The sequence below is a fragment of the Onychomys torridus genome, chromosome 23 (genome assembly GCF_903995425.1).
Source record: "Onychomys torridus chromosome 23, mOncTor1.1, whole genome shotgun sequence".
Taxonomy (NCBI): domain Eukaryota; kingdom Metazoa; phylum Chordata; class Mammalia; order Rodentia; family Cricetidae; genus Onychomys; species Onychomys torridus.
In genome coordinates this window covers 7,839,648-7,852,558 of record NC_050465.1, presented here as the reverse complement: position 1 = coordinate 7,852,558, position 12,911 = coordinate 7,839,648, and the positions used below count along the sequence as shown (strand labels likewise).

At 44.8% G+C, this 12,911-nt stretch overlaps 1 protein-coding gene across 11 annotated transcripts in view; it reads left to right on the top strand.

Moving 5' to 3' along the window:
- Positions 1-12,911, top strand: part of Hdac4 (histone deacetylase 4) — a 270,698-nt gene that overhangs the window by 26,635 nt on the left and 231,152 nt on the right. For all 11 annotated transcript variants that reach the window (XM_036172953.1, XM_036172943.1, XM_036172952.1 and 8 more), the window contains exon 2: positions 7,353-7,591. In XM_036172953.1, coding sequence (XP_036028846.1) covers positions 7,570-7,591 — 22 coding nt within the window. In that variant the 5' untranslated portion in view covers positions 7,353-7,569. The remainder of the gene's footprint in view (positions 1-7,352; positions 7,592-12,911) is intronic.

The window sequence follows — 12,911 nt, the reverse complement described above, 5'->3', positions numbered from 1 at the left end:
TAGCTTCTAAGACTTTTGCTCATTGGAAGGTTTTTTGTTTCATGTGAAGTCAAGCCAACTAGAATTTCAGAATTTCCAAGTTGCAGAAGGGAGGAACTCAGGTAACTTAGCACATAAAGCCGCAGTGCTACTTTTTCTGTATGTAGCCTGAGTGGAAATACAGAAAGAGATGGCTTTGTAAAAGTTTGTGCCCAGACTGCAGTTAGTGGGATGGCTACGCCTGTCACTGTTGTCCTGAAGGCACTTGTAAATCAGAATTACTCACCTTTTCTTTGGCTCTTACAGACATGGTCTTTTCATCTGTTTGGTGCCTGGAGTACCCTGGGCCAGCGGGCCTACACACTGTCTTCTGACCTACCTTGGTCTGGTTCCCCTTATCTGTGTCAAATGGCTTGCACATTGTTTCTGGACCTGGCTCATCAGTCTCCTCATTTCTAGTCGTCCTTAGTCCTCTGCCTCTGCATCCAGATTTTTTGTCTTTCTCTTAGGCTCATGGGTCCAGGCCCAGCCTGGCTCTGAAACAGTCTGTAGTGGCTCTGGGGAGTGACTGTCTTTTGGCCAAGAAGGAACTCCAGAGGTTGACGTGTGACTTAATGCGAGGCAGAGTTTCCAGCTATAGAGACCATCTTCAGCCATCTTGTAATAGCAGCCTGTCATAGCAGCCTGTTCCAGCCCCCACCAGATTTTGACCTGATCAAGACTCCGTAGGCTCTGCCTCTCTCCCATGGAAGGTGAAATCTTCTGAAAACCTTCTTGCTGATAACAGCTCTGAGAGGATGGCACTGAAGCTAGTTTCCATCATGCCTTTGGCAGTGCATTAACAAACATCATCAACAAAACCCACACCAGCAAACCCATAGTAGGTGATAGATGAACCCACTTGCAGCTATTTACAGTTGATTTTGGGCATCTCAGTGTATGGAAAAGGAGATGTGGATGAAGCAAGAATGGCAGAGTGCTCATGATTGTTGAAGTTGGTGCCTTGGGTTCATTGTACTATTTGCTTTGCTTTGTGTTTGCATCAGATTCCACAATATAAAAACTTGCCTTCAGCAAGAGAAACCTATGTGGAAACTTCAAGAATCTTCAATTTAAAATTACATTTGTAGATACTTTTCTACTGAATTTGTATTTTATTTTTATTTACTTTTTGAGACAGGGTCTCACTATGTAGCTCAGGCTGACCTGGAACTGGCCATGCAGACTAGACTGGCTTTGAATTCACAGAGATCTGTCTCTGCCTCCTAAGTGCTGAGATTAAAGGTGAGCACCACTAGTATCAGCCATATGTTTTTATTTCTTACTCTTAGACCTGCCAGAATGGAAAACCCCAAATGGAACATAACACCCTGGCATTAGAGCTTGCTCTCCTGCAGAGGCACAGCCTTCTGTCCTGAAGTGATGAATGGACAGCTCTGGAAGAGGGGCTGGGTGGACACCAGAAGGCTGAGGACAGAAGCACAGTGTTGAGTACATGGTACTGTCTCCTCATGAGCTTGTTCATTGTGTGGAGGGCTTTTGAAACTCCTTATGAGTATAGGAGAACATAACCAAGAAATTGTATACTATAGGAGCCAGGGTTCTCACTGTTGGAGAAAGGCGTTAAAAAAGAGGAAAGGGCAACTTCAGAAACCTTGCAGTGGTTAGCTTGGGACCTCAGGGTCAGTACTAACTTGATGTAAACACATGTTTGACAAAAAAGATGGGAAACAAGTCAGGGAAACATGAGCAGCTGACTTAATGGAGCTCCAGTGGACAGAGCCGAGGAAGTTGGTTACACTGGATTGTTAGCATATTGCAAGGAAGAAAGAGATATTTACCTGTCTCCATTAATGCTAGTGACCAAAAGCAAAGATAAGGGCTCCTCTGCACTGAATGTGAGCTAACATGGAGAAGAGGAGGGAGCCAAGTGCCACCAGCAGGCAGACCCCCACAATGGCAACAGTTGCAGATGGGCCCCTTGATGGATCTGGGACCCAGAAGCTGTGCCGTGCTATGTGTCTGTCCTCTCGAATAACTGATATTTAGGTCTTTCAAGGCTCCTGTTAATTTTATGTAAGTCCTTGCCATAAAGTTGTCAATGATGCTATCTCATTTTTTTTGTTTTTGTTTTTTAACTGTTTGTATGGTCTGTGTTCATCCCCTCTTCTTGGTAGTGCGAATTTTCAGTTTTCATCGTTAGTCTGGCTAAAGCTTTGCCAGTCACGTTCATTTTCCCCTGTCTTCCCTTCTGTGTTCTTGATGGGGCTCACTGTAGTACAGACTTGAGTTTGCTGGCTTCCTTCCTCAGTCCCCCAATGTCTGAGTCACAGGTGTACCCCACTGTGCTTGGCCTTATTCTTCCTTTTTTTCATTGAATTGATTTCTATTCTTTGCTCTTGTCTTATTGTTTATTTGGAGTTTTGTTTTGTTCTTGTCTAATTTCTAAGTGAAGTCTACCATCACTGACTCAAGACTCTTTTCTAACACAGGGATTCAGTGTGGAGAATTTCCCCTTTGGCATTTCATATTTTGATGTTTTATGTTTCCATTTTCATTCATTGCAAAGTGCCTTCCAGATTCTTCATTCATGAAATGTTTTATTTTATACTTTGAGACAGAGTTTCATGTAGCCCAGCCTGCTCCCTGACTCTATGTAGTTGAGGATGACCTTGAACTGCCGAATCTCCTGCCTCCACTTTCCAAATGCTGCTATCACAGGTGTGTGGGGAACTGAAATGCATCATGTTGTGTGCAAACGTTTTGGGATTTTAAGATATCTTTCTGTTTTTACTGATTTTTAAATTAATTCCATTAGTAAAATAAGTTTATTTATGTGACTTGAGTCCTTTTAAACCTAATGGTACTTGTTTTATGGGCCTAAAGGTGTTCTGCTTCTGTTCCTGTTCTGTATGTTAAAGGCCAGTGAACAAAGTGTGGTATTGTGTTCCCCAAAATATTGTGCACCCTAATAAACTTATCTGGGGTCAGAGACAGAATAGCTACAATATTAAACATAGAGGATAGGCAGTGGTAGCACACGCCTTTAATCCTAGCATTCCAGAGGCAGAAATCCATTTGTTCAAGGATATAGCCAAGCAGGGTGACTCATGCCTTTAATCCCAGAAAGCAAGCCTTTAATCCCAGGGAGTGATGGTAGAAAGCAGAAAGGTATATAAGGCGTGAGGATCAGAAACTAGAAGCATTTGGTTGGGGAAGCTTTTAGGCTTTGGGGCAGCAATTCAGATGAGATTCATTCCGGATGAGGACACAGAGGTTTCTAGTCTGAGGAAACAGGATCAGCTGAGGAACTGGCAAGGTGAGGTGGCTGTGGCTTGTTCTGCTTCTCTGATCTTTCCGCGTTCACCCCAATAACTGGCCTCAGGTTTGATTTTATTAACAAGACTCTTTAAGATTCCTACTACAAGAAAGTACACCCCACTGCTTTTGTGTAGTAATGTGTAAATGTCACTGAGTTACCTTAAGGTGTGTGTATTCTAGCATCCTGCTAGTTTTCTATCTGCTGTTGTAACAGTCCCGAGAACAAGCATTGAGATCCTCATCTGTAATGGTAGACGGGCCAATTTCCTTCATGCTTTTCTTAGTTTTGCTTCTAGTGTAAAGTGTGTTTTTCATTTACTGTTCAACTTACTGGTCCTTCTGCCATTAGGAACTGGGCCTCTGCATCCTGTTGATAACTTGACCTAATGTTTGTTTTGTCTGATGCTGATGTCTCCTTGCCAGCTTGCTCTTGGTTAGTGTTTGGGTAGTAGTTACTTTTGTCATTGTTGTGACCAGATGTTTTTGAGAGATCCAAGGGAAAGGAGATAGACATTGGCTTGTGATTTCAGAGGATTCAGTTGATCAGTGGGGAGGGCGTGGTAGAGCACAGCAGGTCAGGTCATGTGGGCTAGGAAGCAGAGGAAGGTCTGCTGGTGTTGGGCAGGCTTTTCCAGTTTCCTCTGTCATTCTCTGGATCTCTCAATGTATGGGATGGTGCTTCCTTTACTCAAGATGGCACTTCGTGCTCAGTTCCTCCTTCTAGAAGGGCCCTCACAGACACAGAGGGGTTCCTCATCATCTCTTGGGGGATTCTAAGTGGAGTCAGGGACAGTGGTGCTTAAGCAGCATGGTTGTGTGGTAGCACTTTTCCCCATCTTGTGACGTCATAGTCAAGTTCAGCTCGATGAAGGAACTTACACAGTAAGTAGTAGTGTTGTCATCATTGCCGTTGTGTGACTATTGCACAGGCTAAGATGACAACAGTGTCACATGGTGATCCTTTTTAATGTGACCACCGCTGTGTTTGCTGTGTGTAGTCTATTACTGACTTGAATATCATTATGTACCTATGCTGAAAATGTGTTCTTATAGGCAGCAATTGCTGAGCCTCTGATGCTTGGGGAACACTGATGTTACAAAAATTGAATGACCTGTCTCTAGACCATTCCCAGTCCTACCTCATGGTGGTTCTTTCTATCTGGTACAAAAAATTACTCTTTTTAAATTTGACAAGCTCTACCCCTTAGTGGGGTGTCTGGACAGTTTGACAAGGTTGCAGATACAGGTGAGAGTGGGCTTAGTTGTCCTTGATTCTCAAACTCAGAAACATTTTCTCTTTATCCTTCTCTTTAAATTGTTGTCACTGTTTTTAAATCTTAAAATTCTTCATTTATTATACTTTTTGTTAGGACTATTTAAGTGTCTTTTAAAACTGTGATAATGTTTTCATTATATATTTTTGTAGTGTATTGGTTATGAACCTCATTCTTCTTCTAAGCCCTGGTTTCTAGTGTTTAGTTTTGCCAAGTATGAGTCCTCCCAGAACATATGTATTGTGTCTCAACAGAAACTCTTGGGTTTTGTTAGAAGGGGCTCCTCCCCATCAGTGGTGCTTAGAGAGCTTGCTGGAAGCCTTGGGTGGGAGCTATGATCCTGGGAAGCTGACCTGTCCTGTAGGAAGGGCAAGGTGGGCTTGGATAGCGCTCTGGAGGGGCTGTTCTTTGAGGAGAAACCACAGTCTTCATGTGGAGTCCAGCAACAAGGTGTTCCAGATTACCAAAGAACACAGCTTAGAACATGATTCCTGTCGTTAGTTAGAAGAAAGCTTTTTTGAAGTTTGGTTAGATATGGCTCAAGAAATGAGGGTGTGTGGGGTAGGGGTGGGGTGACTAGGAAGAGGATCAGGCCAAATGAAAGTACTCAAGGGAAGTAGTGGAGAACAATGTTTAAAGCTTACTTAAATGGCATCATGACCACAGTGAAGAAAGCTGATACTGTGGAAGATCTCAGCAGTCATGTGCAGAATGTACCAGAGAGGCCGCCTGGGAATGCAGAATAAACAACAGATGTGTCTGAGGCAAGAGGGGTGGGATCTGTGGAGAGAGTCCAGCAGCAGTATAGAATCTCTCAAGAAGCCAGAATGAGTTGAATAAAAATAATCAAGGGTGACTGAGCATTTTCCAGAGCAAGAAGATGGAAATGTATTCAAAGGGTCTTGCTGTGAGCAAAACGAATCAAGAGACACTTAGCGGCACACGTCTGACAATATTTTTAAATTTCCAGACTAAAGAGAAGACATGATAGCATGTAGGCAGAAGAAAATGACATCAGCAATACCCAGGCCTAAAAGTTATATAGATAGGAACTCTAGGGTAGCTGGGCTTAGGACATTCCATGATGCCAAGGGACACAACAGTGTTACTGGATGGATGGTTGTGACTTGAGACTTTTATACCCTAGTCAAGACATGTCTTTGCGCAGGATAGTTGCAAAATTGCCCAGAGTCACAGGGTTTGCAGAATTGTAATGCCGGCTTCCCTTTAAAGAAGTGCTATCCTGACTGAGAGGAGTAAAGTTCTAAACCCGTGGATAAAAGTCATGGTGCTCTTGGGTATAGGTCACGTGTCGTAAAGATAAGGGACACATAGTTGTAGACAATAGTGTAAAGCTGGAAACCACCTTGAATAGCCTGCATTTAGAGACAGTCCTTGACATGATGAGCTGATTAGCTACAAGCAGCTGGGGAAAATACTTGACTTGCTTAATAAAAGGATTCATAAGCCAGGCATGGTATTGAATGCTTTTAATTCTAGCACTTGAGAGGCAGAGGAAAGCCAATCTCTTTGAGTTCAGGGGCCAGCCTGGTCTATATAGTGAGACACTCTCAAAAAAAAAGAAAAAAAGATTTATCACATTCTCTTTTTTTTTTTTTTTTGTGGAGCTGAGGATCGAACCCAGGGTCTTGTGCTTGCTAGGCAAGTGCTGTACCACTGAGCTAAATCCCCAACCCGTGATTCATCACATTCTTAAAGAAAGAAATAGATATAGACAGATGGCTCAGTAGGTACTGGAGCCAGCATCAGTCAGGTAGTATTGGGTTGACATTCATTGGCTTGTCTCTGAAGTGTGACTGGGTTGTAGAAGAGTCTGTGTAGTGGGTAGAATCAGGGGGAGAATCTACTAAATCCAGGGCTTTCGACAGTGCCCTAAAACCTGCATTCTTTTCAAACCCTTCCAAGCATTTACCAAGTGGTGTAGAGTGACCTGAGAAAGTGGCTAGAATGGCGGGACTAGGATGCCATCTGGGCAGTGGTTCCTGTGGGCAAAAGGCTGAGAACGGTAAGTCCAGCAGGAAGGGTCTGAGTGTGGATGTTACCTAGCACCTGCCTCTTGGGAGAGGCTACCCAGGTACCCGGCAGATGCTCTTCTGCCTGGCCATGCATTCCTTATAAACCTGGGAAATGTAGTTATAAAGACGAGCACAGGGAGATAACTGGAGTTATTTGAACTAAATTTTATGGTAGCAGCTGTGTGCAGAGAAGTCTGGATGGGCGCTTGTCAATGGAAAGGCAAGGTGGGACAGTGGCGTTTCCCTGTGGAGCTTGAAATATATCTGTATCAGTGTAAGGTTCTGTACTACTTCCTCAATAACCTGATGGCGGGGAAGTTTCTGGAATGGTGGTTGATATCTCTAGATAAGACTTTCAGCTGAGGTTGATTTTGCCCTCCCTGAGACATTTTTGGTTGTCATAATTGGCTGATGCTACTGGCATCTGGTGGGCGGAGGTCAGGAGTACTGCTGGGTGTCTGTCATGAGTGTAACAGTTCCACAGCCCAGCCAACTGCGTAGCTATTCTGTGATGTCATCGGTGATGAGGAACATTGCTCACCAGTGTGTTTTGCTCACATGTGATTTTTGACAAACCTCAGTTCATGCTGATAGAAATTGTTTACTGTGAATTGCTTTTTCCAATTCCTGGGTTTATAAACAAAGAAGAGAGTGCAAACCTATTTCCTTAGTTAGGTGGTGGTGTCCAGATTCAGTGTTCCCATCCCAACTGAGGGCTCCTTTCTCTTCTCTGACCATGCAGGTTCATCTCTGCAAGGCCAGGTGACAACTTCTGCTCTTCTTGTGGATTACTTGGTTTACAAGACCCCGCCAGTGAGACTTCGAGTTCACGCAGCTGGGACCCGAGCCGCCTCAGTTTTTTACTTGCATGTGCTGGTGGAAGTTTGCAGCTGGTTGGAGCTACTGTTTACGTGGACGTTTTGAGCCGTTTTGAACTTCAGGCGCCGACACTGCTAGCAATGAGCTCCCAAAGCCATCCAGGTAAGGCCTGCATCTTTGGTTCCCAGTGCTCCTCTTTACAGATGTGTTGCTGCTGCCGCTGCAGCCTGCTTGTTCCGTTTCAGAGTTTGCTCTCCTGGGGCAGTGTTGTTGGTTTGCAGCATCATCAAGGCTCAGCAGCTGGGGGTTCTTGTCTTTGGGCTCAAGGGGCTGGTGTAGACCTACTGGAGAGTCAGAGGATGCCCCTGGCTTTACTTGCCTACTATAATGGAAGACAGTGTCCTTGATGCCAGGAAAAAGAATTATGTTTGTGTAGGTGATAGATAAATACCAGCAGGTAACTTGCAGAGTGAGATTCTTGTCAGGGCAAGTGAGGGGCAGTGCTGCTGTGATGACCCTAGGGGGGGTGAAGCCTTGGTTCCACACAGCCAATCCAGTGTCTTAGTTTGCTTTCTTTGGTGCCATATTAAACACTTCAGGAGCCTTTCTGATTCTCACTAGTCCTAGATGCATTTGGGAATGCTGGGACAAAGGACTAGTCTAAGATCAAAGAGCTGTAAGGTCAGAACAGGATTAGAAACTGCGTGCTTGGGTCTTAACAAATACATATGGGATGTGGACTTAGAAAGTAGCAACGTATGAACCATGATAAATGTGAGAGCCCTGCCTGACCTCCTGCGGAACTTTGAGCTGCGCTTGGCTACTTCCAGTGCACCATGTAGTCTCTAGAGCTCTAGGTGTCAGTATCTGTCTTGGGCACACACAGGAGGCTGCTTGAGGCTCTGTCAGCCTGCCTCTGAGCCTGCTCCATTGGGTAGAGGCAGAGGCTTAGGGTCTAGACCCTTTCCTCCAGGACTGCTGAGAGCAGAATGGTTACACATACTTCTCTGGGGCATCATCACTTTGTCTGAGAACTTCAGAGGGCAGGGTTCCAGGCTTTATTTAGGTAGGAGGGTTTTATTGATTCAGTTGTTCATGTATTGATTGTTCTAAAGAAATGGTTTATGGTGATTGTAGGAAAAAGTTTAGCTGTGTATACTGAAATGTGTACAGCAGATATTGGTATTTAGGTATGTCTCCTACTCTGCAGTGAGATGGAGGTGTATATCTTCTGTGTGTGAGCATGTAGTGAAATGTGTCCACAGTTGTATGCAAGGTAGTATGTTAGATGTTTTTACATGTTAGTGTATTGTGAAATCTTGATGTCAGTGTGCACGTAAACCTAACATTCCTCTGACAGTTTGTGATGGGTCTTTATGTGGTTATGGCAGTGTTCATGGTAACCCCAAGTTGACATCACACAATTACTAGGAATATATTATGTACAATATCTTATCATAAGTATCTCCACTGGATAACGTCTGAAAAGCTGGAGCTGGGTCGGCAGACACACAGATTGGAAATGTCCTAAGGATGACTGAAATTGCTCTGGAATGTTGTCTAACTGAACTTCCTAACCGAGGTGTGTAAGGAGGCGTAGTTCCTACCATCACCACTCTGGCACTGGGCAGATTCTGTTTGATTTCTGCTAGCATGCTGAAGAAAATAACTGCGTTGTCTTTGCTGTTTAAATGGGGTACATACTGTGTGACCTGATACAGATACAATCAGATCTTGGACACTACCCAGGCATTTGAGGAAAAGTGTGCTCTTGTTACTATGTTGTTGATCTAAAGAAGTTTGCAAGTATATCGTAGTACTGTGTTTAAAATTTTCTCATACATATGCATGACCTAGTTATGTACAAGAATATTTGTACATTCTCCCTAAATGTTACCTATATCAATGAACTCAATTGAGTTTTTATGTCAGGATCGACTCTACTCTTGGCATCTTGATTTCTAAGAAAAGCAAAATGTTCTATTGTAGTTATATTTTTGGTATAGTCTTTTAACATTATTAATCACTTTTTCTATATATTTCAGTGTTTTTCCCCCAGCGCTTAATTAAAAATTAATGACTATTCTTGTGATTAATGAGCTCCCTTACTAGAGTACAGTGTTTATTTTGTTCTGTAAAATACTCGCCTATTTTTGGCTAATGGCTCTTGCCCCATCTACTTACCTCCGACTTTTCCCAGCCACCTTCTTCAAGCCTTAGCCTCATAAACAGGGTCAGCTGCATTCTAGCTTTCTCCCTCAGACAGTCTTTGCCCTTTGTGTGGTGAATTTTACCCATCAATGCTCATTCCTCCCTCCCTCCCTCCTTCCCTCCCTCCCTTTGTTGAGGATCAAATTTGGGACCTCTTGCACATCAGGCAAGTGCTCAATCTGCTTGTTTATCTATCCTTGGGTTTCTAGGTGGCTCTTCCCCTTGTGTCAAGTTGTGTGTGCCTCTCTGTCTTGCAGTGGGTCAGATAGAGCTGCCTGGTGAGACCATTCTTTTCCTCAGAATGCTTGCATGTCTGTGGCTGGGCTGTTTGTTCAGGGCTTGGAGCTTGCTGAGACTCCCGCCTCTCTAGCCCTCTGGTCTTCTGCAGATTATTTTCTGCAGCCATATAACAAGTGCCCTCCACATGGCACACTACAGCCCTGAATGGCCAAGAAGGGAGCTGGCTCTGTGCCTAGGCCAGAGGTGATACATACTTGCCTCTTGGCCCTGCAGTTTCAGGTGTGTTAAGTCTTCTGGGCTTTTCTCATTGTGAGGCATTGCCTTTGAATCCTTCCACAGTTTATTTGTATTTTGAATTTAGTGGATGTCGGGAAGAAAGAGAATGAATAGTTATCTAATTCATTGATTTTTAATACTGGGGAGTTTTAATATTGGGGATTGAGTTTGAAGACTTACACAGGTTCATTACAGCCTCTTACACAGAGCTCCCCAACCCTTAGTTTGCTGTCTGGAACAGGAAACTCCTGACTGTGCTGGGACAAAGCTAGGGAACCAGGATAGTCCTGCTGGGCCTTGTCACTGTCTCATAGTTGTCTGTCTTCCTTTTTCTGTGACCCCAGTGTCTTCTCTCTGGTCCCATGCCCTGGACTGCCTGGCTCACTCCTGGCTGCTCCTGTGTGGCCTGGCGCAGTACTGGTTGCACATTAGGCCCTGGAGGAGTCCTGTGGCCTTTGGGTCCTCTCTCACATTGGCAGGGCAGCTTGGCTTTGGCCTGGTGATGAAGTGGCCTTTTTATTTGCTGTGTATAACTCCTCTCTCCTGTTTTCCTTTAAACTCCCTGTGGTGCTGGGTGAGGCCTGCGTTATGATTTTATTGCTGTTCTTTCTGGACTTTGCTAGAGCCAGGCCCTGGCTCTCTGACGTAAAAGCCGCCTAGCTGTTGGGATTTATTGCTCTAAATAACTGTTTCCAGTGCTGTGAGCAGCCTGAGGAAAGGGCTTGGGTTGGTTCAGTCTGTGAAGACGTCGTGGAAGGAGGTTCTGAATGGTGTTGCTGGTCTCCTCCTGCACTGAAGCCCTCACTGTTGGGATATGCCTAGGCAGGCTGTGGTGAACTCAGCTCTTAGACCTCTGACTGTGAGGCAGGTCCCCTGTAAATAGCGGTGTGAGGACTGATGTGCCTGAGGTCCACTGGAAGAACAAGCAGCCATTCTATTTCCTGTCCATTTCCCTTCCATAACTGCTCGTCTCTTTCTGGATGTTAAACTACACCTAGATATTGGTAGCTGGCTGGTTACCAGGAAACCCAGGCATTGTCACCCGATCATCCACTCATTCAGTTTTGATACTACCCTGTGTCTATAGTGTATTTGAACTTCCTTGTTTGAAGGTCTCTGCTTAGAGAAAGTAGGTATCTGCTAGGAGCCATCCATGGTGACCTAGCTGATGGCCTCAGATAGGAAGTCAGTCAGGCAGAGCCTGGATCCTTCTTTCTGTTTTCCTATCTCTCCCTAGGTCTTAGTGAAAGGCCTGGCCAGTGTCGGGTTACAGATAAAGTTAAACCGCTTTGAGGGAAGCATGTGTAATCCAAGATCAGTGGTCCATTTTGTAGTTTAATAAAATCTGTTGGTCTGAAAGAATACATGGGAGGAGCTGAAGACTGTGTCAACACAACATAATGACAGTCTCCAAAAAGAGGCTCTCTGCCCTTGGCCTGGACTGAGGTTCCTTCCATCCCTGTGCTCTAGTCTTCACCTTGTTGTTGTTTTTTGTTTGTTTGTTGATGTTCTGAAGACAGGTCTTACTGTACAGCCCTGGTTGGCCTGGAACTCACTCTGTAGACCAGGCTGCCCTTGAACTCATAGGGATTCTCTTGTTCATTGCCTCTGAGTGCTGGGATTAAAGATGCATACTTGGTATGATCTTGAGTCTTATTTATTTCAACCAGTTTGGCTGCCAAGGTTATTATATAGTAATTAAGAAATTAAATGGTAATGTGCTTATATCATAAAGGAACTTTTTTTTTGTAGCTTTTACACGGTGCTCGGCAATGTGTATGTTTCAGGAATACTGCACAGTAGGGTAGAGAATGAATTTTGTGGACTGTGGTACATACAGATGTGAGTTCTGGGTTGCTGGTAGCAGGTAAGTTGCAGACTCTTGAGTGAGGCCTGGTGTAAGAGACCAGCATATGTAGTTGAAATTTTCCTGTGTTCACCCGGCTCCTGTATCTTTGTGTTTTTACAGCCGCTCAGACCCAAATAAACACATATAGGCTAATATTTAAAACTGCTTGGCCATTAGCTCAGGCCTACCACTAACTAGCTTTTAACTTAAACTCAGCCCATTTCTGTTAATCTAGATGTTGCCATATATTCCGTGGCTTTACCTGTGTGCCTGTTACATGCTGCTCCCTGGACGGTGGGCTGGCGTCTCCTCACTCAGCCTTCTTCTTCCCACAACCGTAGACCATGGCTGATGTCAATAGGTCTGCAGGACAGGTGTACAGGCAGTTAGGGGAGCCACAGGAGGTCTAGGGGTGTAAGCAAGGAGATAGCCTCATGTAGCATAGTCAGCCAGAGAGGAACAGCTTCATTCCTGGACAGGCACCAGGAGGTAGCCACTCTGAGGCTTTGGACAGTGGGGAACAGGACTGAGCTGGCTAGGGTCATGGAAAAGTGACTATTTCTTCTGTGCGTGCGTGCGTGCGTGCGTGCGTGCGTGCATCCCGGGCTCTGGAGAAGGATGTGAGATGCCTCAGGCAGTGGACCAGAGTTGGGTGGGAGTGTGTTAATCCCGAGAGTGCTTCAGCCTGCTTTCTGAAGGAAAGGCTTCCAGAATGCTCTGTGTACATCTTGCTGCCTCCTGCCCAGCTCCTAGCACATGCATCTTGCTGGCATCTTCCCAGCCGCCTCCCCAGCAGTGTGTGCAGCTCTTAAGTTGTCGCCACCCTGGCTTCTCCATGCTGTGATTATCTGGGATCTTAATCAGTCAAGATTTGTTCTGGAAATCATGGAGACATAAGGACTTATT